This window comes from Molossus molossus, unplaced genomic scaffold, assembly GCF_014108415.1.
Source record: "Molossus molossus isolate mMolMol1 unplaced genomic scaffold, mMolMol1.p scaffold_m16_p_10, whole genome shotgun sequence".
NCBI classification, from domain to species: domain Eukaryota; kingdom Metazoa; phylum Chordata; class Mammalia; order Chiroptera; family Molossidae; genus Molossus; species Molossus molossus.
The window spans coordinates 94,689,696-94,715,819 of record NW_023425345.1 but is presented as its reverse complement, the minus strand read 5'-3'; the positions used below and the strand labels follow the sequence as shown (position 1 = coordinate 94,715,819).

General features: G+C 59.0%; 2 protein-coding genes across 2 annotated transcripts in view; one reads left to right on the top strand and one right to left on the bottom strand.

The window, feature by feature from the left end:
- CACNA2D4 (calcium voltage-gated channel auxiliary subunit alpha2delta 4) overlaps positions 1 to 26,124 on the top strand; it is a 116,008-nt gene that overhangs the window by 66,645 nt on the left and 23,239 nt on the right. Inside the window, 3 exon segments of the mRNA XM_036250900.1 lie at positions 276 to 371; positions 2,625 to 2,752; positions 6,278 to 6,358. Of these exon segments, the coding sequence (XP_036106793.1) occupies positions 276 to 371; positions 2,625 to 2,752; positions 6,278 to 6,358 (305 nt within the window).
- LRTM2 (leucine rich repeats and transmembrane domains 2) lies at positions 9,621 to 25,769 on the bottom strand. The gene is made up of 6 exons (XM_036250899.1): positions 25,660 to 25,769; positions 19,077 to 19,236; positions 18,444 to 18,584; positions 14,825 to 15,415; positions 11,422 to 11,899; positions 9,621 to 10,483 (listed from the first exon to the last, which is right to left on the bottom strand). The coding sequence occupies exons 3-5, from the start codon at positions 18,508 to 18,510 to the stop codon at positions 11,445 to 11,447; spliced, it is 1,113 nt and encodes a 370-aa protein (XP_036106792.1). The 5' UTR covers positions 18,511 to 18,584; positions 19,077 to 19,236; positions 25,660 to 25,769; the 3' UTR covers positions 9,621 to 10,483; positions 11,422 to 11,444.

Here is a 26,124-nt window from a genome sequence, read left to right as displayed (position 1 = left end):
CTGTCCTGAGAACTTACTCTTCCTGAGTTCCTTCTGTCTGCCAGAGCCCACTCCCCCAGCAACAGAGTGGACAAATCAGGAGCTAGATCTGAAGAAGCAGAGAAGCAGAGGACAAGGGGACCCCATTGTTAAGAGGGGTGTTGCCAGGGGAGCCCCACCCCCAGTCAGATGGGCCAGGTGCTGGCGGGCCTCGGGGCCTGCCCTGGCTCCCTGTGCCCTCCTCCTGGACCTGCTCTGTGCTGCCCAGTGGTGACGCCTGCCCTGTCTCCTCACAGGGAGTCCGAGCGCATGGTAGACATGGCTTTCCTGGGCACCCGGGCCGGCCTCCTCAGAAGCAGCTTGTTCGTGGGCTCTGAGAAGATCTCCAACAAGTGAGTGTGCTGGTGCCAGAGCAGGACCCCTGTAGGCTGCCCCTGGGCACGTGGGCAGGCAGGGCGTGGACTCCTAGAGGCAAGGAGGGGGAAGGGCTGGAGTTTACAGTGGGAGGGTCAGAAAGTAACCTGTCCACCCAGGCTTGGACTCATCCTGGAGGTGTCCCCAAAAGAAGAGGGGGCAGCCCAGTGGAGCAAGAGAGCCCCCGAGACCTTGGAGTTGGGAGGGTTAGTCCTCTAGAGGTTCACTTCCACAGAGGGGAACCCAGAAACTGTTTCCCTTGGGGCAGGTCTCTGCAACAGGCTGAATCTTCTGGCTGTGTTCCCTCCTTTCTCGACACTTTCCCCATCCCCTAAGCCAGCAATTCTCCACGCGGGGTGATTTGCACCCACCCCCACCCCAGGGACACTGGGCAATGTCTGGAGACATTTTGGTTATAGAAAATGGCATCCAGTGGTAGAGGCAGGATGCCACTGACCGTCCTACAGGGTGGTGCGGTGTGCAGGGCCGGTCCTGACAACACGTCCTCCTGACAACACGTCAGCCCTCCTGAGGCCGGGCAACCCTGCTCCCAGCAAAGCCCGGCTCTGGGAGAGGCCTGCTCTGCCAGGGACCAGCCAGCCGGGCCCTCCCACTGGGCACTGCTGCAACGGGAGAGCGGAGCCCAGAGAAGGGCCCTGGGAGGGAGGGGCCAGCAGAGCCCCCCCACCCCCGGCTCTCAGACCACCAGGCTCCAATAGGCAACTAGAGGAGAGCTGAGGGGCTCCAGACCGGACCCCACTGTCCTCACCTCCCGCCCAGGGGCGGCTCCTCTCTGAGTCCCAGCGCTCAGCTGTGAGCGCCCTCTTTGAGCTTCTTCTCGGGTCCATCTTGCTAGAACCCGGCTTTCCAGGAAAACACGAAGTTGCTCTTCCCGCTCACACCTCCCCTCGCTCCCCCGAAGTGGAAACAGAGGAACATGCTGCCTGCTGCCCTTTCCCACGGCCTGTCAGAGACACGCAGAGAGCTCCGGGGTCTAGACTGGCGGGTAGACTGTGGGTTCACCCTGGGCCTCGAACAGTGTGGGAAACTTTCCTCACCCCTTAGATTTCACCCCAACCAGAAAATCATACATGTCTTTTTTTTCCCCCTTTATTGATTTGAGAGAGAGAGGAAGTGAGAAGGAGAGACAGAAACATCAATGAGAGAGAACATCAATTGGCCGCCTCCTGCATGGCCCCACTGGGGATCATGCCCACAACCTGGGCATGTGCCCTGACCGGGAATCGAACAGGCAACCCCCTGGTACATGAGTCGACGCTCAACCACTGAGCCACACCGGCCGGACTCACACATGCCTTTGTCCGGCCAAGGTTGGACAAGTGAATGCGTCTGACAGTGAGAAGGGAAAAAGCATCTCGGGCCCTCCCTGCATCCTCCCTCAGCCGTCTGGGGTGGAAGAGGGAAATCTCACAGGCAGACCGTCCTGATTATGACCCCGGCCTCCAGAAACAGCCTCACATACACTGCACAACTCGGGGGCTCCTAACCCGTGACACCAGACAAGGCAGGTCTGCTTCTGGGACACGTGAGCCAGGCAGTCCTAACATCTCACCTCAAGGACGCACCTGAGGGGGATCCACCCTGTGGATCATCCACAGGCCGTTCCTAGTCCCACCGGCCCCTCCCTGCCTCCCACTCTGCTCCTGGCCCAGCACCCCCTCCCGCGCCGGTCTGTGTTCCCTGTGTTCCGGGAATGCTAAACCATAATTAGCAAGATAAAGCCGCTCAAAAAAAGAAAGCTCATAATACACTCTAAAACCTAGAGGCAATGGCTTTGGAAGTAACCGTTTGGAGGGGATTTATGCTCCCGTATTAGCTTGATGATGGAGGTGACTATACAATTTCCTCACTCAGACATGCTAATTAGCCAGACAAAAAGAAATCAGGCTATATCCTGAAGAAATAAACCCCCGCAGGCAAAGCAGTTTACATAGAAATGGAAAGTATTGTTTCAAAATGCAGGCCTCAAACCTCTTCTAGTTGCTAATGTGTCCTCCTGGTGCAGCAGCATTTGACTCTGGAAGAGAGAAGTACTGGGGACACTGTCTAGGGCGCCACCAATGAGGAGCTGATGCTTTCTACCTGCAAGTCCACGGAAGCAGAGGGGAAGCGCTCCCTTGGCCCAGCCACGCTGACTGTGGACGGGAAAGGGGAAGGGATGAACCTGTTCGCAGACGTGAAGGGAGAAACCACAATCTTCCTCCTTGCAGGGAGTTCCTGACCCCCGAAGACAAGGCCAGCGTGTTCACCATGGACCACTTCCCTCTGTGGTACCGCCAGGCCGCGGAGCAGCCCCCTGGCAGCTTTGTCTTCAACCTCCGCCCAGCAGAGGGACCAGGTAGTCCGCACCCTTCCCGGCCCGGGCCACCCCAGGGCCTCCCTCCTCCCGTGCTCTTGGTGATGTGGAGCAGAATGCAGGGCGTCCAGACCCCCGGGCTCCCTTCCTGCCTGCGCCTGCTACGCGTGGGACTGAGGAAGCCCGCTGGGGCCTTGACCCGGCACAGGTCGGGTCACTGTGTTCCCTGGCCAGCAGTCACAGTTGGCGGTTAAAACTCCAGCATGGAGCAAAGGAAAGAGATTTGACCAAAAATCAAGAAGAGCTGGATTCTAGCCCAAATTCCAAATGGAAGGATATCGCACAAGTTACTCTCTGAGGGTCTTCTATCTGTAAACATCTGCGTGTCTTTGAAAGGCCCTCACACCAGCCAGGTGAGAGGAACACGGGCATCTGGGTGCCCGTCCCGCTGCCCCGCTGCCCCCCGGCTCTTCCCAGGCAGGGAAAGCAGCCTGGCTCCACTCCCGGGGGCTCAGGGGCAGCACTGAGCTCCTGGCTGCTCTTCAGAAACTCCCTGTAACAGGGGGCACCTGCCCCTGGCAGGCTGTGGGGGGCTAAAGGGTCAGGCAGGGCAGCCAAGGTTGGGCCCCATGGACCAAGCCAGGAAACCCCTATTAGTCCAAGGACCAGGAAGGCTCTGAACACCCGCCAGCCCCCACTCTGAAAAATGGCACCATAAAGAAAAATTAACAGCACCAAGAAAATAGCAGAATGTTTAGAACAGAAAGGGCCCCTCACACTCCTGGTTTACACGTGAGGAGACTGCGGCCTAGAGAGGTGGGGGACTGGCCCAGAGCTCGGGTCTGGGGGAGCAAGTTCTCCTCCAGGTCACCCGGGGGCCTGAGCCAGTGTGGGGGAGCAGAGGGGGACTAGAAAGTATCCACACCAGGGTCAGAGTCAGCCCAGGATCGAGGGGCAGGGAGAGGGAGGGGAGGAGGAAGAAGGAGGAAGGGGAAGGGGGGAAGAGAAGGGGAAGGAGGAGGAGGAGAGGGGGTGGGGAGGGGGAGGGGGGAGGAGGAAGGGGATGGGAACCCTCTGAAAGGAAGGAGGGCTGGGGGTTGGTTGGAACCAGGAGTTGCACTTCACCTCCAAGGTGTCCCCACCAAAACCCTTCTGGCCACCACTTCCACTGAAACCTCCCTCCAGCTTCCTGGGGGAGAAATGCCCGGAGCTGACAGCCGGGAGGCCCAGGCTCCCTCGGGCTCTGCGCCCTCTGGGCGGCTTCTGCACCTGGCGCTGAAGCCCGCCCCATCCTCCGCTGTCCGCCCACCTGATCATCACTCCTGTGCTTTATAAACCGCTTCTCCACACGTAACACATTTCTCTGCACTGCCTTGCACGGTGGGCGCTGTAGTTCCCCTCTTTGCCCAGGGAGACACTGCGGCTCAGAGAGGTTCTGTGCTTCGCCCAGGACCCCTCAGTTCGGGGGCCTTGGAGCCCCTCTGAAACAAGGTCTGCCCACCGCAGTCAGGCTCTCGCTCTGAGGGCAGCAGGCAGGGAGGGCACCGGGCGCTGTCACCCTCGTGCGCGCTCAGACAGGTCCCTCCTGGTCCCCCTCCGGCAGCACCGAGGGCCCCCCACGGAGGGGCTCCCACGGGACCCAGCCCAGGACGGTGCTGCTCCTGCCGGGGTTGTCACGGGCCAGACTGCTGGCTGCTGGGGAGCTTCTGTGGCGGTGAGGTAGGAGGGCGGGTGGGTGGGAACTGAGCGAGAGAAGAGAGGTGGCTGGTAACCCAAAAAGAGGGACTCCTTTTTCACACCCTCGCTCATGCATGTGCCTGGAGACAGACACCTCTGCACACTCCCATTCTCCCCAAAGAGAACAGCAACAACAATTTTATTTTAAGGGGAGGCTGAGCCCTAAGGGGGCAGGAGTCCGTGCAGGTGAGTGGAGGCTTCCCTCTGCGGTCCGGGCGGACTCCGCGGCCCCCTGCCTGGGCCCAGTGGGCCGAGCTCTGCCCAGCACCCGAGAAACCTGCCGGCCAGGCAGTCTCACCAGTGCCCGAGGCTCAGGCCTGTCACTGCCGCTCCCACAGCCCACCTGGTCCTTCCGGGCAGCCCCAGGCCTGGCCCCACCTGCTCATTCACCCCAGGAGGTGGCCCAGGTGCTGAAATTCCTGATGTCCCAGAGACTGTCCTGAGGGCCCCGTACCTCACGCGCTGTTTCCCACAAGCCTGTAGAGCACCCGGGCAATAGGAGTTCTGTCCTGGAAGGCCGCCCACGGGCCTGGACAAAGCCGCAGGGGGGCAGCCCCATCAGCACCTTCCAGGCGTTTCTAGAAGCCAACTTCTCTGTCTGTCGTGGTCCCTTGCGGCCTCATCCTGGCAAATCCCTACAATCGAGGACAACCTCACATATTGTAAGCTCCTAGAATCTGAGTAGTTTTAAATTTCTGTGGGTTGTCTGATTGCATACAGCAAGGTGGGATGGGTAATCTTAGCAAAATAGCAGGTAAGAGAAACCAGTGGTTAATTTAAGTTCTATTTCAACCGACACCGTAATAACAATCACCCCACAGGATTCTCATGACCCATTTGTTTCAACATTTCATAAAATGATGTTCTAACAAGACAGCACATGATAAAATGTTGCCCCTTCCTTGGGATGTAAAGTAGAGGAACTTGACTGGTAGACAAGAGTGCTTTCGGAAGCTAATCCAGGTGCATGGACGGGTGAAAATTAAGAAGCCCAAGGTCATGTACTAGCCTGCACCAGCTCAGGACCAGGAAGCTCTGTTTTAACGTAGAGCTGAAGCTCCACCAATATTCTGCACCTATGGTGACCTGATTCCTAAAAGAGGTGGGAAAACAACGGGAAAAAAACCCTTGCCCTCAGGAGCCTGGCAGAGTGTCCTAGAAGTGCCGTGACCAGCTGCAAAGCCAGAGAAAGATGTAGCTGCATGACGGTGTGGTGGTGGTGGTGGGCCACCGACAGCCAGGATTTATGGAGCGCCTCGGACGCGCCAGCCCCAGCCAGCCCCAGCCAGCCCCAGCCAGCCTTCTGAGCCTGGTGCAGCCCTGGCGTCTGGCTTCCTGAAGCGACTGTCAAGGTCACCCTGGCTCATGTGACTGATGAAGGACAGTCCAGGATCTGCAACCACCGAATCCTGGAACAGAGCCTGTCCTTCTGCTAGAAAAAGTCATTTGGTGGAACACAACTGTTCTGGGTAGGACGTGTCAGGAGGACGGTCACAACAGGATCCCCGACTTCAAATGAGACTGCAGCCAGCAGACAGGTTTGCTGCCCGGAGACAGAGCTAACTCACAGGGTCAGTGACACTGACAGCGCCACATTGCGCCATGCCCACGGCCACACACATTTCTCTGGCAGGTTCAGATCTGCACAGAAAGGGGCCCTCCGCCGAGACCAGGGGTTGGTGGTAACAGCCCACACAGCAACAACTTCCTCCAAGACCCCCCGTTATTCCAGGGCTACCCTTGCCTGGTACTGATACTCATCTTCTTACCTCCCCAGCCACTGCTCTTCCCCAGCTGTGAGACAGTGACTTGCGATTTCTGTCTCCCCAGAAGGTCCGGGTGAGCCGGGGGTGGTCACAGCGAGCACAGCTGTAGCCGTGACCGTGGACAAGAAGACGGCCATCGCTGCAGGTAGGAGCTGCCCTCTGCTGCTGAGGCTGGGAGGCTGTGAGTCCATGTCAGGAAGAAGGCTCACTGCCCCTGCCCATGGCCTGCAGGGGCCACGGCCCTCGGCTGTACCTTTTCACCGTGAAATGTGGGACTGAGGGGAGTGGAGTCCTCCCACGCCATTTCGTTTGTAAAACCGTAGATCGAAAAGAATTTATGAAGTGAGTAAAATGAAGCCCAGAGAGGTTAAGAGATGTGCTGAAGCTCACACAGGACAGAGACTGCAACCCTGACCTCCTTTCCATCCCTCGGCATGCAGATTCCCCTTCCACCGCCTCGGGCGGAGTCCCTCAGAAAAGAGCGGCGCTGTGACTCAGATCCTAGAGTAGGAGTTCAACATGTGTGCTCAGCATGTGCCAGGCAGCTGGGAATCTGCTTCCCACGCTCCTTCAGTCCTTAGGCTGATCCAGTGAAGCCTAGACTTTGGGCTCCATTTTACAGATAAAGAAACTGAGACGCAGGAAAGTTATTTGCTCATAATTAATGAAGTTAGAATTTGAACTCGGATCACCTCTCTGTAAGGCCCAGGTTCACCCTCCTGTGTTGCAATTTGCCTCAAATGTGAAGAGAGCACCCAATGACCCTCACAAGCTCCCGAGACTCTGTAGTTTCTTAGAACCTGAAAAGGCCCCAGGCATCTCTGTCTCATTATCCGGGAGCTACCAGGACTGTGTGATGAAGCTTCTACATCCTGGTTTCGGCTTCCATGTCTCGGGTTCGGCTGTGCTTGGAGAAGTGGTGGGATCCAGTGTGTGCTGGAGCACTGCCGTCATGCCTCCCTGGACCAGGCCCCTGCCCTGCTTCCCAGGGGCCCCTCAGCCACGTGGAAGGACAGGGCAGCTGGAGTGGGGCGGGGCGGGCAGGCTGGTCCGGGCGAAGGGGAGAGAGGAGCAGGGTGGGGATCAGGCTGAGATGGTCCAACGCTGTCTCCATTTTGCGTCAAGCTGTTGGGCCACTTTCCGCCTGGAATACGAGGTGGGGGACAGTGACCTGGTCTGAGGTTGCTCAGCACCCATGCCAGGAAACACCTGCATCACGATAGTCTTCAGGGTGCTCAGCAAGACATTTGGAAGGCACCCGGGCTGTCTCTGCCACCTTTTTTTTTCTGAATCCAAGGCTAATTCCAAGCCCATTTCGAGGCCAAATTTTTACCCCAAACTTGTCTCCCTAAAGACTGTTCTGTAAAAAAACAAACAAAACAAAACAAAAACTGTTCCGTGATCCCAGCTGAGTCTGCCTGTCCTGCTCCCTCCGAGCGGTGGGCACACCCGAGAGTCTGGGAAGGAGAAGGGACCCAGGACCAGGCTTCCGGCTGTGCGATCCTGCACTCTCCAATTATTTGAAATCATTTTTAACTCAGGGCGGATTTGGAGCTGTGAGGGGTTGCCATAGAAACTGTGTCCTGGTGCCTCTGGCTTAACGCACTGCAGACAACCCCCCTGACGCTGTGGGGTGCATGGATGTGACAGGAAACGGATGAGGCACTGGAGACCTTACACTTCAGTTATTTGGGGGGGGGGTCCTCTTTTAATTTCCTCTCCCTGGCCCATGGCTCAGGCTCCCTGGTCCTGGGGCCAGTGGGAGCCTGCAGCTCAAGGCAGGGCAGGCAGCTTCATCCCTCGGGAGACGCGCTGTGCGCATGTGAGCTCCAGCCCCGGGGGAGCAGGGGTGCTGTGCACCGAGCAGGTGCGGAGGGCGCCCGGCCCCGCGGCCCAGCAGACGTGCGCGCAGCGCCCAGGGTTCCCACAGAGCCGCGGATGAAGCGGAGGGATTCTTTTCATCTCTGAGCAGGGGACTTATCAACAATTCTTGCCAAATTCCTATAAACCTAACTTTTTAGTCAGGATCTATTTTCAATTCTCCGTGCCCTCCAAGCCCTCGTCAGGAAATAGTGACAACGGAATGACGCTGGCCCCGCAATCTGCAGGTGTGTGTCCCCGGCACATGTCCTGCAGCACACACGAGCCCCCTCACCCCCCCAGGCAGAGGCCTTTGCGTCCTGGGCCCCGTCTGGAGCTGCCTGAGGCTCCTCTCCTCAGATCTGCCCACATGTGAACGGGCCTGGCCGAAGGCCGTGTGCCCACTTAGCATGGCATTATGCACTGCCCAGACTTGTGCCACCCTTGTGAGGGGCCCTGTCCTTGGCACACAGGTCTGCTGTTAGGGCTACAGGGGGCCAACACCCCCCAGTTATCACCACCTAGAAAGGGAAACAGCCCAGTTCTGCCAGGAGTCCAGCTGAGCTCCAAAAATGGGGACCTTTCAACCTGTGCTGAGTATCACCCCAAGGGAGGCTGGGAAGGAGAAAATTCCTTCGTGGTCTCTGAAGACTAACGAACCACATCGCGCAGTAGGCTCAGTCAGCCAGAGGCCAGTTGAGGCTGGGGGAGGGTCACTCGGGCTTGGGGTGAACAAGCAACCCCAGAGGCCTCACATCCTTCCTCACCTCCTCTCCTGACCGCCCCCCCGCCCCCAGCCCTCCAGTCCGTAATCCTGATTCCCTGCCTGCTGAGCCCTAAGGAGAGACCCTGTGTGTAAGCACAGAGTGTCATCTGCCTGTCCCTGGAGTCAGTCTTGAAGGTTAAGATGGAACAGGTGGAACGGGGGCCTCCTTCACGTCAGCAAACCTCACCCACCCAGTCAGCAGAGAACTCCCCTCACGCTCTTAGGACGCCCTCCCCCTCCTCCCATTACACAGTGGGGTCCTCTGGGCGGATGGCGTGCCCTCCTGCAGGGTGGGTTCCCTCAGGCGGGGCGGATGGGCACCCACAGAGCCCGGAGCAGTGCCGGGCTGCTGCCCAGGGGAACCGGCCTGCGGCTCTCGTAGCCTGCTGTGCTCAGGGACAGGCCCGTTCGAACCCCGAGCTCGGCCCTTCACTCCCAGTGGCACCCCGGCGAGGCCACGGAGGGAGGCTCCCGCCTGTCTACGGAGCTCTGGACTTCGGGGAGACCTCTGCCTGAGAGGCGGGGGCCAGGAGCCCCTCCCTCAGCACCCCATCCCCTGCCCCCAAGGAAACTAGGAAGTACATAGGAAAATACAGTCTTTATTGATCTTCTGAAACAACAAACCAGAAATATAATTTTGCCTTTAAAAATCTTCTGTCTCAAGATGAAGATACCACCACTGACAATGCCCACCCCTCCCCCATTCCCCTTAGGAAATTCCTAAATCTGGTTTCAGCTGGCAAACCAAAGGAAGGAAGACTGTGCCCCCACCCCAGGGAGGGCATTTAGCAGCCTTGCTGGGGCACCTGGGCACCCCTTTGCTGGAGAATGGCCTTCTCAAAGGCAACTCTGCCCCTCCCCAAACCCTCTCCCGACTATGCCCTTCTATGAGCTAGAAGGGTTGAGGAACGCCAGGTGAGCTGGGCTGCCCTGTCCTGCCCTGTCCTTCCTCACACCCTGGGCCTTGATGTCCTGGCAACCTCCTCCTGGGCCACCAGTGAGCACCCCTGCCAGTGTTAGAGCCAGAGCCCAGCCCAATGCCTCCACCCCTCTGTGGGTCATGGGAGAAGCAGTGTCCAGCAGAGGAAGTCCTAACACTCACCCGAGCAGACTCATGAGGTGGGCAGAGCTAGAGAAAAGACCAGTGACCCCCGGACCCCACACAGCCCTCTCCTCACTGCCCCTCCCACAGCCCTGCAAGCAGGTGTCTCTGCCCCTGTGGTGCAGGTTCAGGCAAAGAACAAGCAGGACCCCTGGCCCCTGCTCTGCTTTGGAGCCCAGTCCAGGTGTGACAAAAACTCTGGGGAGCCAGACTGAGCGGACCAGACCGTGGGAAAGGGAGCCCCACCCCCGGAGGCCCTGAACAGAGGGCGGCAGGCCCTGTGCGGGAGATGTTGGCAGGCGGTGAGCTCCAGCAAAGGCCACCTGCTTTCCCAAGATGCCACCACCCACAGAGCATGGCCCAGAGGTGCTGAGGACGGAGGGGTGTGAGGTGCAGAGCGACGGTTTCTGGACTGCAGGCTGCAGGAGTGGAGCGGGTGGGTGTCCCAGGGGCTGGCAGTGACGATGCGCTTGGGCTCCCTGGGCTCTCTGGAGGCTGCCATCCGTAGGCGCTGCAGCTCCAAGGCCTCCGGGCTGGTGTCCCTGGAAAACCCAGCAGGACAGGTGAGAGGGTTACCATGGTGACAGGCAGGCTCATGCACTTGGCCCACTTTAGAGGATCTCAAAGGCATCCTGTGTTGTCGGTTTGGGTTTCTCCCCCTGTCGACTTGAGAAGATTGCAGTCAGCAAGCAAAAGGCTCTGTGTTCTGAGGGTTAGACATCCCAGGGGACACACGCTTCTGCTCCCCGAGTTCTCTGACCTCCGTCTCCATGTGCTTCTGTGTGCGCGCATGTGTGGGGTTTTTCCAGTGGATGCGTTTTCGCTGGTGATGCTATGAGTTCGTGTGAGAGTGAACTACTGAATCCAGGAGCAGTGTGGTCGGTGTGGCCTCTAGCAGATAGGGGGACATAATGGCTTCAGCCACGGCAGTGTGTTACAGTCACAGCGTTATGTTCCTAGGTGCTAGCCCCGGTGACAGTGTTGGGGTGACCACGTTAGTACCAGCTCTTGAAAGCCAGACTCAACTTTCACACTGAAAGGTGGTTCAGAATATCTTCCTGGCTTAGAAGAGAGTCACAGAAATGGACCCTTGGCCCTCCTATTACTTCCTCCCCAGCCCCTAAATGCAGATGAGGGGGGTTGAGCAAGAGGTATGGAGAGTCACCAAGCTGTGACTACAGCCAGGACAGGAAGGGCAACAGGAGTGCTCGGTCGGAAGCCTCCCCTTGTACACACATTCTTTCTTCCCTATGGCCAGAGGCTCAGGGAGACCCCCGGATGTTCCAGAGACTTGACGGCTCAGAGAGGGGCGTCTGCAGGAGCCTTCTGCTAATGGCAGCTTCCACAGAGACTGGAAGTCCCCCTGTGGCTGGTTTGCTAGAGGGCCGGGGGTAAATTGGTAAATTGGAGTGGGGACTGTGACAGAAAGAAGGGCCAGCCTTCCTGAAGCATCTCCATGTGCTCTCCTTGCCCCTCCTACCTGGGCCAGGTGGGGCTGGGCTCTCATGCCACAGAGGAGATCTGCTTCTGGTCTTCATGCTCGCCCTCCGGGTCCCCCATGAGGGGTTGGCGCTTCTTGAGCTCCCGGTGGTACTTGGCCATGAGGGAGGCATAGATGCAGCCGTAGGCGGCAGCCACCACCATCATGATGCAGACAATGCCACACACGACCCCGGCAATGATCACCGTGCCGATGGCCCGGCGCACGCTCACCGGCCGGTACCTCTGCTTCTGGGGGCAGGCTGTACTGGGCTCCGGCTCCGGCTCGGCCCCTGGCTTGGGCTTCGCAGGTTCTGGGCTGGCCTTGGTGCAGGGTGGCCCAGGACTGTCCATTCCGGCCAAGCTATTCTCGTCCTCCAGCTGGGAGCAGTAGTTGAACATCTCCATAGGGACCACGCGCATGTCCTTCCCCCTCAGCTCCTTGGGTAGGGTGCAGGCAAGCTGGTCCAGGCGCCCCCCTGCATTGGGCAAGAAAAAAGGAGAGGCTGACCAGGCATCCAGAAGCTGACTCCCTCTCCCAAACCCCAGGACCCAGAAATGGAAGGCCCAGAAGTTCTCGTTCCTATCGGTAATGCAGTCAGTCCTGGGACCCAGGGACAGGAGAGGAAGGGAGGAGGGACACGAGCATCCATTGAGCCGAGTACCACGGTCGGGGAGGCACAGACATCTCACCCATGAAAGCCATGTGCAATGGATACTGTAGGTTCCCGTTTACAGAGAAGCACACAGCCACCATTTCAGCCACGCCTTCTCACTCCAGAGTCAAACTGACCCACAGGCTGAGACGATGCTGACTCATGGGGGTGCTAGGGAAGGGGCGTCAGGGCACAGAGAGGGCCAGGAGCCCTGCAGATGCAGCTCCGCTCCTCTCCTTGCCCCCGCCTGCTCACCCGGGGCACCGTGCCCACACAGTATCCCATCCCTCACAAAAAGGACACAAACCAAGACACTGCCAGGCCACCGCTCTTCCATGCAGGGCCTTTTGGCTGCCTAAGACTACCTCCTCGGGGTACCGAGGAAAAGGGTTGGGCAAGAATGTTTTACTTTTCCTCTGTAGAGCAATCCAATGGCCCCGTGAGCACCCCAACTTCAGTATCTCTGGGTGCAGAGGCATCTTGGGAGGGAATCCTGAAGATCCACGGGGGCCAGGGGGAGGGGCCAGTGCTAATGGGGTGAGGGCCAGTGATGGGTACACAGGGGCACCACGACGACGCTGCACCACGGGAGGATGGAGATGCAGAGCGCGGGAGGCAAGAGAAAGGGCAGCTGAGGACCACGGACAGTGCCCTGGGAAGTCAGGGTCAGCCAGGGAAACCCGGATGCAGGCCACGGACGCCTGGGGCAGGACTTGGCCACGGCCACTCCCTCACTGCCCGTCCCCTCTCCCAGCCCAGCTGCTGGGTACAGTAGACGTCACTCTTTTCCCAGGATGCTGATGAAAACAGCCCAGGATTTATTTATTTATTTTTTTTTTTGGAACAAGTGCAAGGTTGACACCAACTTTACTATCGAAACTTCTGAGAATACGCATTCCCATTCCATGCCCTTTTGTGCTGAGAGTTTCATTCCTGATGACGATGAAAAGGCAAGGACGATCCCTAGGATAGCACCTTGTCGGGGCCTGAAGACCTGGCCTCTAGCTCACACCCCAGCCTGTGATGCTGACCGCCCGGGCGGCCGCAGCGAGTCTTAATCCAGGCGATGTGTCCAGGCAGCCTTTCTGTAGGCAGGAGCTGGGTGTTGACAGGTGGCAACCTCATCTTCCTACTCCAAAGGCCTGAGGGTGAATCCAGGCTATGTCATCTTGTACAAATTATTTAATATATTTAATTGCTTAAGAGTCTTAGCTTTCTTGGCTGTAAAATAAGGAGGCTCTCTCAACTAGCTGTGAGGATTAAAAAGATAACATACATGAAAGATACTTGTAAACTGGGTGCTATGCAAGTATTTACCGTTTCCCCACCCACAAAAATGGGAGCAGTTATCACAGTGACTGGCTTTTTATGGCACTTTACAGTATGTAAAATGTTTTTAATAGCTAACACATGAGAATATCGTGCAAATAACTGAGATTGTGGCTGGGTATGAAATGACAGGGTGAGACTGATGGGAAATGGAGCATCCCTTTCACAGAGCTGTGGTATGGGCTCATTCATTCAACATATTCACTGAACTTCTACTTCGTGCTGGGCACCAAACTGTAGCTTATTAAGTCCATTTAGTATCATGACTACTACTAGCAAATGAACAAATATGTTTTATTGAGGGCTTACTTTATGTTAAACACTTAAAAATTTTTGTTTAATCCTCACTGGAGGATATTTTTTCTATTTCTCTTCAGATAGAGTGGGGGAGAGAGAGAGAGAGAAACATTGACCGGTTGCCTCCCACACAACCCCAACCAGGGCCAGGGACAAACCGCAACCGAGGTACGTGCCCTTGACCGGAATCGAACCCGCTACTCTTTGGTCCGCGGGTCAATGCTCTAACCACCGAACCAAACCGGCCAGGGCTATGTTGAGCACTTTTAAAGAGTCTTTACATGTGTTGCCTAGTTAACCCTCACAGTGATTCTGTGAGATAGGTATGTTATTCACCCCATTTTACAGATGAGGATACTGACACAGAAACTGATTGACTTTCTCAAGATCACACAGCTAGTAAGTGGCAGGGCCACAGATCAAGCCCAGATCTGGCACTTTTAGCCACTACGCTTACTTCTTTGTCTTCCTCTCCCATTTCATTTAGTCAGTTCATAGCTCATTATCGAACTTTCTCGGTTAACGAGAGGGAGAAGAAAAAGAAAGTAAAACCAAACCCACTTGGCTTCTTATTAAGGCTTTGGTAGCAAATTTCTTGGGGGAGAGAGTTGAGATCATCATCAAAATAAAAATTTGGTTTTATCTGTGGATTTAAATTTCACGCCACTGTCCGGAAACTGTGGATAATTAAGAGATTGCTGTGTTCAGAAAAACAAGGGTGGCTTTCTTTCCTCCTTCCACCAAGCCCGGCAATCCCAGAGCCATCCCTACTGGGATGCAGAGAAAAATTATACTGTGTCTAAGTTCTTTCATGAAACCTGCAAAAGTGAGATCAAGTTACCACGAGTCAATCTAAAAGAAAAAGAGAAGAGGAAAGCAGGGAGTGGGAAGGGGACACAGAGAAGAAAGGGGTGCAGTGGGGGGATGGAGAGCAGCACCCTGGCTCCTCTGCCCTGCTGACCTTTGGAGGTGAGGCTGGGACCCTGCAGCGTGGCTGGTGAAGAGGCAGGGCCACCGCCTTCCCGACCTGAGCCTGAGTCAGCGCCCCGCCTCCAGGAAATGTGTTGGGCCAGGAGGGACCCTCCCAGTTCCTCACACCCAGGCAGGGCTGGCTGTGCTCACCTCGGTATGAGAACCACTCCATCCAGTGCTTGAAATCACGCAGGTTACAGTCACACTCCCAGGGGTTGTCCCCAACCTGCAGCAGCTGCAGACTTGCCAGGGGTTCAAACGTCAGCCGGTCCAGGCTCTGCAGGCGGTTGGAGCGCAGTGACAGGGAGCGCAGAGCAGGGAGTCTGTCAAACAGGCCAGGGGGCAGCTGGGCCAGGCCATTGATGGACAGGTCCAGGTGGCGCAGCAGGGGCGAGTGCTGCAGCAGGTCCCTGTCCAGGGTCCTGATGCTGTTATTGCGCAGCTGCAGCTCCGTCAGATTAGTCAGGTCCTCGAAAATGGAGCTGGGCAGCTGGTCCAGGAAGTTGTTGGATAGGTCCAGCCGCTGCAAGCTGGACAGGTTGGCAAATGCCCAGCTTGGCAGGACACTCAACTTATTGTTCAAGAGCAAGAGGGTTCGGGTGGCAGCGGGCAAGTCCGGGGGCACCATGGTGAGGCCTAGGCCACTGCAATCCACCTCCAGGCTGCGGGGGTCACACTTACAGGAGAAAGGGCAGGCAGGGAGGGCCTCCACAGCATACAGGGTGACCCAGCAGGTGATCCCTGGGGTGGGGGTGGGAACAGACAGGTGGAAAGAAAGTGACAAGTGGGAGTTACCTCCTCCTGCCTTTATTCCCTCCTTACTAGTTCATATCATAAAGACCTCTTGCCTCTCTTTCCTTTGGCCAAGTCACAATCAATGCGCAAACCCTTACTGACCACGTGGAAAGATAGTTAATAAACCCAAAACGCTTCTATATTGATGGACATCCCACGGGGTCAGTGGGGCTCCCTGCTCTCAGCACACCTGGCAGAGGGACCCCTGCCAGGGGAGGATGCCCTGCAGGGTGCAGGCCTGGGCCCAGAGGACAAGCAGTGCTGGGCCACAGAAACGCTCGGCTCACGTGGCTCCCACGGCTGATCTTCTCAGGAGCTCGGGCCCCACGGACACCGTAGATGTTGACAAAATGAGGGACACAAGGATGTTCGAGAAACCTGCCCCATGTTCCTCTCCCAGAGTCACTGCCCGGAGAAGGTTCTTTCCAGAAGAAAATGGCCACACTGCTGCTTCCTTCCCCTCTGCCGCCCCACCCCCAACACGCAGCTGCACTGGGTTCAGGCAGGCCACACGTGGCAGGGAGAGCAGAAAGGGGCCCCCCGAGCCTTCCCAACAACCCCCCAAGGTGTCAGATGCACATGAGTCCCACATCCAAGACGGGCCGGCAACTTAGAGTGAGGACCAGCCAGGAGCCCAGCCCACCCAGGGTCCACTCCAGAGGCCACTGTGCAATTGGCCAGGATAAGACAGATGCACAGTCCACTTCACACTGACGAACACTTGTGCCTGAGCCGCTGCAAATCACGGGGCCTAGAACAAATTCCGTATTTATTCTCATTCTAGAGCCCCCCAGGCCCACAGCCTGAGCTGCTCCTGCGGGCTGCAGGGCAGCATTCCTGCAGCAGGGACCCACTAACAGCATTCCTGTCACGGCCCCACATTCTGCCCAGGGCCCCTGTGAGCAGCAAGCACAGGGCCCAGCCTGTGGAAGGGCTGGGGGACCTCCGAGAACAATCACAACAGGGCAACTCATTCCGCTGTCCAACAGCCCTTCGAAGAGTGACTGAGAAAAACCCTCCACTGTCCTGAAAGTCAGAGAAGCCTGCTCACTGTGAAGGAGAACGGGGATGGGTTCAGGCTAGCTCGGCCACACCAAGTCAGCCTCCAGCCGCCCCGAGGACAGGCCCAGCCGGAGGAGGGATGGAGATGTCCAGACCCAGCTCATGGCCCAGCCGGCCCCACCCAGAGAAGCAGCAGCCTCCAGCCTGGGTGCCCGGATGGGATGATCTTGGGTCTGGGTCTGGTTGTCTGGTGTTCCAAAGGGCAGAGTGGGAGCGGAATGGGCTGTGTCCCTCCCCGGCCTGGAGGATCGATGACAGCAGAGACACTGCAAGGCCGACACCTGAGCCTCTCTGTTCTCGAGGGGAAATGAGCACAGGCATGGCCGTGGAAGCTGGCTGGAGACCCTTCCTGGCCACGTGGGCACCTGGGGCTACCTCGCCCCTGAGCCCACCTGCTGCCAGGTCAGCCTGCCCCCCACCATGCCATTTAATGATCAACCTTCTCCGGGCTTCACTTGCCTGAGAAAACAATTCAACCCATCCAGCTTCCCTCTCAAAAGGCTCCACATACCCAGAAGCCACTATTCCCCACCCCCACGAAATGCAGAGCAGAGAAGTCCTAGTAACAAGAAACATAATCCCGTGTGGCGAGGTGTTGAGTGACTCCAGAACGAGGCTGAAAGGGGATCCGGTGGCCCGGGGATCGGCCACTCCCGCGTGCTGAATAATTCAGGCGGCTGGCGCTAGGCGCTAGGCGGCTGCCCGACAGCGGACTGTGCCAGGGGAGCAGCCAGGCGGAGGACGTCCCTGGGGCCATCACTTCCCTCTTACCACGCAGCTTTGGGCAAACCCGTCCTCGCTGCCCTAGGCCCTTGACTGCCCGTGAAGAGAATCCTCAGGGCTTCTCTCACCCTGACAACTCTGTCAGTTTCCTTGTGGGAAATGGAGGACCTATTTCCTCCTACCCAGGAGGCGCTGGACCTGGTCCTGAAGGTTCCTTCCAGCACCACATCCCAAGAGCCCTCTATGTCCCCCCCATTTCAGGGTTGGGAAGACTGAGGTGTAAGAGAGGTCTCCACGTTCACCCAGCAGGTGACACAAGCGGGAGACTCACATTAGAGCAACAGGGCCGCACCTGCTTAGACCACTGGGGTGGAGGCAGACTTCCTGGTTCAGGACCAGGGACCTGGGGAGACAGAACCGCCTGTCACGGCCTCCAGCTGCTGATCTAACCACTGAGGCTCTCAGCAGGGACTGTGTCTTTAGCTGTCACAGGTGCCAGAAGCATGGCCATATATAGAGGGTAACCCTGGCTTCCCAGAGCCAGACCTTGGGCCTCCTGGGAAGAGCTTCTACCTCCTGCAGTCCCAGTGACCTTCCTGCAGCCCCAGTAACCCTCCTGCAGTCTCAGTGACCCTCCTGCAGCCCCAGTAACCTCCCTGCAGTCCCAGTGACCTTCCTGCAGCCCCAGTAACCTTCCTGCAGCCCCGGTGACCCTTCTGCAGCCCCAGTGACCTCCCTGCAGCCCCAGTGACCCTCCTGCAGCCCCAGTGACCGCCCTGCAGCCCCAGTGACCTCCCTGCAGCCCCAGTGACCTCCCTGCAGTCCCAGTGACCCTCCTGCATCCCCAGTGACCGCCCTGCAGCCCCAGTGACCCTCCTGCAGCCCCAGTGACCTCCCTGCAGCCCCAGTGACCCTCCTGCATCCCCAGTGACCTCCCTGCAGCCCCAGTGACCTCCCTGCAGCCCCAGTGACCCTCCTGCATCCCCAGTGACCTCCCTGCAGCCCCAGTGACCTCCCTGCAGCCCCAGTGACCCCCCTGCAGCCCCAGTGACCTCCCTGCAGCCCCAGTGACCCCCCGGCAGCCCCAGTGACCTCCCTGCAGCCCCAGTGACCTCCCTGCAGTCCCAGAGTGCAGCATTGCAGGCCAAGCTCACTCCACCCCGCCCCCACCCCATCCCACTGCACTCACAGGAGATCTGCCTCCACTGCAGGGCCAGCCTGGTCCTCTGCTGGGGGCCGTGGCCCAGGGCCAGCATGGTGGATGCCGCAGCTCTCCCAGCCCTGCACCTCTGGGGACAGCGGAGCCCCTGGTACGCGCTACCTGTCAGTCCTGAGAAAGAAAGAGAAGGCGATGGGTGGAAACAGGCATTTGAGGTTCAAGCCCAGCCAGCCCGGGGTTAGGGAGAGGGCCCCGGTGTCTCTTTACACTCCTGTCATTCCCTCTCCTGTTCCCAGCTATGGTTCCCTGGGTGAGCGGAGGGAGAGGACCGAGGGGCAGAGAAACTAGGAAGACTTCAACCTCCCTGGGGTGCTGGGGGTGGCGTGGGGGGCTCCGGGGACCCAGGAGCCCTCAGTCTGACACACGGTGCTGAGCTCTGGGCTGTGGGATTCAGGAATTGCCCTCAGTCTCCCCAGTGTCCCCACCCTCAGCCTCTTCTTGTTCCCTCTCTGGTGTGTTGGTCTCTGAAATGCTTTCAGAGCCATTTGGCCTCCTCTGTGTCTGGGCCTTTCCATGCACACGTGGGGACGTTGAGGGACATCTCTGCGAGGTGCAGAGGGAGGCCACGGGCCACACTGCTCACAGCCCCACTGCCGCTCTTACCATGGCCCCCGAGGAGGCAGAGAGCAGGTCCTCCGCAGGTTCTGCCACTGGGTCCGGTGTGCGGCCCGGCCCTGCTCCTGCTGCTGGGTGGCCCTGCTCCCCCCACTTCTCCACGCTGGCTGCCACAGGACTCGGTGGCTCAGGGGTGCACGCTGCAGCACTGTGGAGCAGGGGACAGGGACACGAGGAGACGGTGAGATCGCGAACCGAAGGGGCAGGCCAGGGAGTCAGGAAGCAGGTCTCTTCCAGAGGGGACAGCAAGAGGACTTACCCTTCCCAGGGTCTCAAGGACCTGCCCTGCCCCAACCCAGCTGACTCGTGAGCAGGACACAGGACCCCTGTGGGCCCACTTCCTTCCGGTTATGGCCGAGGGCCCTCAGCCGAGCCTGCTCCCCCAGCCCATCAGGGGTGGAGAGGGGACTGTGGAGGTGCTGCTCCGGCTGGCAGAGAGAGGTGGGAATGGGTGGGGACAGTGCCAGCAGCCCAGCCCCCCCGCCCCCAAGGCACTCCTGCCCAAGCCCCGCCCCGCCGCGGGCTCCGGAGGCCGACCTCTCTTGGTTGCTAAGAAAGTTCAGCCCTGGGTGAGTCCTGGTTGCAGCCCTTTCCCACTCCCACAGGCCTGGCTAATTCCGGGAGCCCAGAAGCGGCGCCGCGTTAAGCAGGCAGCTGCGGAGGGGGAAGGAGCTGCCGGGAAGCTGGCATGTTCAGCTCCAAGACGGGGAAGCAGGGTTTCCCTCAGGCATCCAGGGTTCTGCTGCAGCGCGTGCTGTCTCTCCCTCACCCCATCACCCTGGTGGCAGCTGTCTCCTGGAGGGTGGGGGAACCCGCTTAGGACCAGCAGCCCCACGGGGCCTTCCTCCGTGCTCCCAGCGAGGGCAGGCTGCTCAGGAGGGGAGGGCCCTGCCGCCTCTTGGTTCTGTCTTTCCTCCCCTTCCCTGCCTGGTCAGGAGGACTCCGGGCTCTGAGGCCTTGCAGGGGCTGCCAGAGGGTCTCAACACCTGGGCACAGATGTGGGGTGTGGGGAGCAGCCCGGTCCCCGCACTGCCTCCTGGGTGGATCCCAAGGCCCTAGAGGGAGGCGGGGGTAGATGCCCAGGTAGGTCCCGTGTTCCCCAGCTGCTCTCAGGGCCCCTGCAGGCTCCTGGCTCCGACGCCCAGGTCAGGCAGGGCTCTGGGTTCAAATCCTTGTCAGGTCATTCCCTAGCCGTATAACTTAAACCAAGAGCACAGATTCTCTGGGCCTCAGTGATCTTAGCTCTAAAAGTGATGACAGTCACAGTCAATGGGTGGAATTTCTGTGAGAATCAATCTAATAGAGAGAGGAGAGTTAACAATTACTCTAGCACAAAAATTACCCCAGAAGAGAATTCGGGTGAATGTGCCCAGCTTGGACTCGAGCCCCTGGCAGATGTGAGGACGCCAAGCTTGCAGCCGGCCCGTGGGACATCTCTTTCCTGTCCCCCAGCCGCACACCTGGGCCTGCTTCCCTACTGCTGAGCACAGGCCGCGCTCCGAGCCTGCGCAGGCCCGCGGGCCATCCCGTGGAGCTCACTGCGGGGCGTGCCCACTGCGGGCGTGCCCACACACAGCTGTCACCGACCATCACGGGCCGCAGTGTCCTCCCTCTCTGTCCCTCAGGCCCTGACCCTCAGAACAATCTCTTACTCCAGCAAGATCCCTCTTAGCGAATGCTCACAGCACCCACAATATTGAGCAGGTGAGCGGCCACCCGAGGCACGAAGGCAATGACCAACTTGCCCAAGGTCACACGGCAGGTCAGAGATGGAGTTGCAGGCTTCTGAGCCTGGCTGCTCGTCCACTCCCTGGGGAGTGTCACCAGGCATGGCTCCTGTGGGAGACACTAATGTGGGGTGCACACAGGCTCCCACACACGTGCTTGCAGCTCCCAACACAGCACGTGGTACAAACACACACCCACAGAGAGCCACGCAGCTAGGCACGTGCTCACACGCGCTCACACGCGTGCACACGGGCCCCGTTGGCAGCCCTCCAGCGCTCCTCCTCCCATCAGCACTCAGGCGGCTCCCGAAAGCCCCCCCGCAGACAGACGTACAGGGACACCTCCAGCCAGAAGCAAGGTCTGAAGCCAAGCCTATAGGGCAGTCCCTACCCCAGGACATGCTCTCTGCTCAGATCCACACGGGAATGGGGACCCAATCCCACCTTCTGCTCTCACTCCATCCAGCTTCCTGCAGGAAGCAGGTGGTGGAGAACCCCTCTCACCCAAGCCCAGGCCCCATTTCCACCTCAGCCTCCTCTTCTCTCCTTTCAAGTAGACGCCCTTTTCCACCTCGTCTACCCTTCCCTGGTCTCAGTGTCCTCCCAGAAGGGAGCCCAGGGGCTCACCAGCCAGCACCACTCAGTGGAGGTGGTGGCCTCGAGTGCAGGTCCTGCTGCCCCATCCCCAGAATGATGTCACCATGCAAAGCACGGCAGCCAGGTCTCCACAATGCAGACCCACGGGCGGTGTCTTACAAGGTGGCAGGACACTGTTGACCCTCATATTTCTAGAGAAATGTGATGGGAACAAGGTGCCCAGGTCCATGAGGGGCACCTGTGTTCCCTGGGGAGCTGACCCTGCCTCCTTGGGCATCAGAGAAGCAACCCTTAAGGATATACGGGCTTGAGCCCAGCAATTTCTAGCTCCTGGGCCCTCTGCCCATCAGCACACCTCCAACCAAAGGACTCCTTCCCACCTCCAGACGTTTCCAGCCCCTTTAGGAAGGGGGTGACCTACATGAGGAGGCTCGGAGCACAGCCCTGCAGCAGGCTCTGGCCAGCCGCTGGAAGAACGGACGCCTTCCAGGAGGACAGGCCCCACCCGGGATGGAGAATGGGAGTGGAAGAGTCAGGGGGTCCTGCCAGAAAGAACTCCTGTCTGCAAGTCCCACAGCCTTGTAGCTCTGGATGCTGGACCTGCTTCCACTCCTCGTGGGACTTTTTGTCTCAGCCCCAGAGACAGAGACACCAGAGAGGGGGGGCCTCCTTCGCTGGGCTTCTCTGGGAGGCCCAGGAATGCAGGGCAGGGCTGATGAGCTAAAGAACGGTCCAGTGGGGAACTCCCTGAGAACCAGAAACACAGGGTTATGTGTTCCAACCCCTGCTACTCCAAGTGTGGTCCATGGACCGGCAGATGGGTCACCTAGAAACTTCTTAGGAATGTGAATCTCAGGCCCCACCCCAGGCCAGCCAAGTCAGAATCAGCATTTTGACAAGATCAGACACTTTGTATATATTTCAGTTTGCGACAACTGGGCTAGATCACTTCTCTCCCAGCAGAACCTGGCGCCTCCCAGGAGGCCATGCTGGTCAGTCTCTGGGAGCCAGGCACCAGCCCTGGAGTGACAGTGACCTGGGCAGAGGGAGGGTACTGATATTAGTGCCTCCTTCCAGAAGCTTCTGTCTGGGGAGACGCCATCATCATAGCTGCAAATGCCTGTGTATAATGTTCTTAGTCCTCATAGCAACTCTCTGGGGTTAGTATTATAATTAACATCATTTCACAGAGGGGGAAACTGAGGCAGGGAAACTAAGTCACTTCCCTCAGATTGGGGAGAACGCAGCTTTAGCCAGAGCAGTCCAGTGACAAAGCTCCTAACTCAGCTGCCTTCGTAGGCGTCCAGGTCCGCTCGTCCTGACCTGCTTGCGCACGGGGTCCCGGACCCAGGAAGGAGAGGGCGGGAGGGGGAGCTTCGACCTTTCACGGGTGCAGTTCCTCCCAGTCAACTGGCGTGAACTCACTCGCTCCCACAGAGACAGTGTTCTTACCCCTCCCACCGACCAGACGGAGTCTGTGCCCTGCTGGACTGAGATGCCAGCCAGCCCACCCCCCGCCCCTCTGTCCAGAAATAGCGCAGACACTGCAGGGAAAGCTCCAGGGGGCCAAGATCTGGCCGCAGGAGTGGAGGGGGCTTTCTAGAAACCCTCCTGGGGAGGGCTGGGCGCTGAGGCCAGGAGGGTGGGCTGGGAGCTCCAGGGATGCGGGCGGAAGGTGGTGATGGACGGGAGGCAGCAGTAAGCGCAGAATGCTCCTGCCGGCTGAGTGGGCGTGGCCTCCCCTAGACTGGGGGTGGGATCTGCTTTCCCGGGGTCACCAGGCCTAGGCCCCCACACGGAGCAGCCTGTCCTGCTCTCATTCCCCGCACACTCACGTTAGGAGGGCTGGAGCCCTGACCGCCTCGTGCCTCTGCCCCAGCCATCTCTCCTACAGGTGGAGGTCAATCCTCCAAGTGGGGTGGGCTGAGACTCAGCTAGAAACCACCACGAAACCCACCACAGGCCTGGTATCCACGCCCTTCCTCTGGCTTCTGCACGGCCACCCCCCAACTCAAGTGTCCGAACCACACAGCCGGTAAATGCCCACTGTGCACCGCCCCGGGTCCCTGACCCGAGGCAGTGTGCTGGCCCTGCGGTGCACTCCCTCCCTGGTATCTCCCCTTGGTCAAGCTCCTAGACTCGGGTCCCCTGAGCACCAGACCCCTGAACCTGGCAGGGAAAGGCCCTTGGCAGCCCCCTCTGCATCTCCTTTGCTCTGCAGAGGGGTGAAGGCCACCGGCTAGTGAGAGGCGGGGCCAAGGTTGGAGCCACTTCTCAGGGCTGCAAGGACCCTGTCCTCCCCACCCTCCCAGAGGGCAAGAGGGACCTGGATGGAGGGCTGTCCCACGCTGAGCCCTGTGTGGCAAGGACCACACAGTGCTGGGCTCCCCACCTGCTGCCTCCCACCTGGCCGGCCAGGCCCTTTCAGGAAACGTTCTCGAATTTGCCCTGCCGGCCATGCCCGAACACATGCTGCCCAGGCAGCGCGGAAGCAGGCTTTTAAAAATCTCTATATTTGTACTTGGAACAGACAAACCCTTCTGGTTCATTTTAAAATGCATTCCCCTGTCTCACCCCTGGCTCCCTGCACCTGCTTTTCTCGTCAAAGGCTCCCAATCCCAGACAGACCCTCTGGGAAGCAGAACAGAAAAGCCCCAAGTCACTCCTCGTGAAGGAGCTACGCACTGCTCACTGAGGCCCTGGACCTGGGCTCGGGCGGGCTGGCAGGGGCAGAGGGGCCTGACCGGGGAGTTGGGAGGGAAGCTCTGACAGGGGAGAGGCTGCCTCTGCTTAAACTCCTTTTCTCCCAGCCCAGAGCGCCCCAGGTACCCCTCCGTTACATAAACTCCCTGTACCCTCGGCATGCTGCCCACTCAGCCCAAAGCAGCTCCCCACCCCAGCTTTGATGCCTAGGAATTGGGACAGGGTTTGCTTTTCCGGGCCCCAGACACAGCTTCCAGCCAAACCCCAAAGAAACCAGATCGGTTGCTTTAAAAACCTCCCTCCTTCTCCTGCCACCCCCGGCTGGCTTTCCTGGTCTCCGTCTTAGGCAGCACCAGGGACTGTGCCAGTGGGGAGGTGGGGTGGGAAGAGCAGGAAGCTGCTGTGGGTTTCCCTCCAGGCCGGACTTCCCCCGCCCAGCTCCACGTGCTCAGCTTCCCTCCCCTCCCCCAGCTGATGTAGTTATCTAAGCTGCAGAGTGTCAATCTGAGTCACAGAGAGGTGATGCCCAACATGTCCTGACAGCCAGGAGCCAACCTCAGCACCATCACCCCCGGAAACAGACTGCACAGCTCAGGGCGAAGACAAAGCAGCTGACCTGGAATTGAGTGGGAGGTCAGGACGCCCAGTCAGACCCCCTCTCTGCATTGTCAGAATGGGCCTCGGGACTGCTGAGAGCTGCTGTCCTGCTCCCACTCGGGGCGCCCATGCCCCACTGGGTGGGGAAGCCAGGTAGGCATGGCCTGGCTGCAGACCACCCGCTCCCCCTAGCTGAGTCCACAACCCCCACTAAGCCTTGGCCGCCAGCGAGGAGCAGGGCCTGGGGCTCTCCAAGGAAGAGCTGCGAGGCTCTTCTGCCCCATCCACTCCCAGTCACGCCCCCACCAGGGTGGCTCCCCCACAGCTGTGAGAACCCATGTCCAGCCAGGGGAGTGTTCCTCGGCAGCCTTGTCCAAGGACAGCTGCCTGAAGGCCACAACCCCACCCTGAGGGCATCCTGTAAAAAGGCCAGGACCATGAGGTCAATTACCAAGCCTCAGACAGCACAGTGCTCCAGACTGCCACCCCCACCCTGAGCCACCGTGCTCTGTGCCAGCCCAGTCACCAGCACCTTCTTTCCCACAGAACCCAAGTTCCTCAGGCTGTCTGCTGAGCTGGGCATGCAGATGGCACAGGGCTCTTGGCTGGCTGTCCCCGTGCCGCAGGGACTGGTTTCTGTGCCACATAGGCCTGTCATCTGGCACTGGCACTGCCCTGCCCCCCCATCCTTCCCTAGCTTCCCCCACCCCAGCAGAATCCTTGCTCATGTCCCCAGGACTGTGAGGTCAGAGCTCCCCGCGTCCTATATTTGTGGGCTGCCCAGATGTCCTGAGCACTTCCCCAGCCCAGCAATTGCCCCCAGGCAGGAGACAGCAGGGATCTCTCTGTGCAGGGCAGAGACCCAGCAAAGATGGGACCCACAGCCCCATGCCCGCCACCCTGTCCCCAGGAATCCTCTATTCCTTCCCTCCAGGCTCAGCACTCACCTGACCTCGAGCTTCTTAAATCAAGTAGCTGTGAACCGTCCAGGGAGCCCCTCCTGGGATTCCTGGAGAAATCCAGAAAACACAGCCAAGCAGAGCACAGGGGCACTGAGTCCCTGTCTACCGGGAGCGGGGACCTGGCACGCAGCAAACAGCTCGGGAGAAGAAATGCCTGCGCGGCTGCCAAGGGGACGGGGCTGCTGGGTCAATAACAAACTGCGAGGGAAAGAGGGAGGGACAGAGGGAGAGAGAGAGGAGAGGGGAAGGAAGGGGAGAGGAGGAGAGAGCACGCGCGAGCACAGAGACGGAGCAATGGAGTGACAGCTGGGGGTACATCTGTGATGACAGCGACAGGAGCACACACAGGCAAGGCGCGCGCACACAGGCGCACACACACAGCAGAGGCGCTCGCGGCGGGCCGGGAGGACCGCGTCTCCCTTGAAACGCTCACATTTCAGTGGAAAAAAA

Excerpts from the sequence above, each read along its gene's own strand:
- LRTM2 (XM_036250899.1), bottom strand. The coding sequence starts at position 18,510 with ATGCTGGCCCTGGGCCACGGCCCCCAGCAGAGGACCAGGCTGGCCCTG. Across the intron at positions 15,416-18,443 it reads GCAGTGGAGGCAGATCTCCT|GGATCACCTGCTGGGTCACC; the intron begins GTGAGTGCAGTG and ends CCCCCACCCCAG. Across the intron at positions 11,900-14,824 it reads GGAGTGGTTCTCATACCGAG|GGGGGCGCCTGGACCAGCTT; the intron begins GTGAGCACAGCC and ends TGCCCAATGCAG.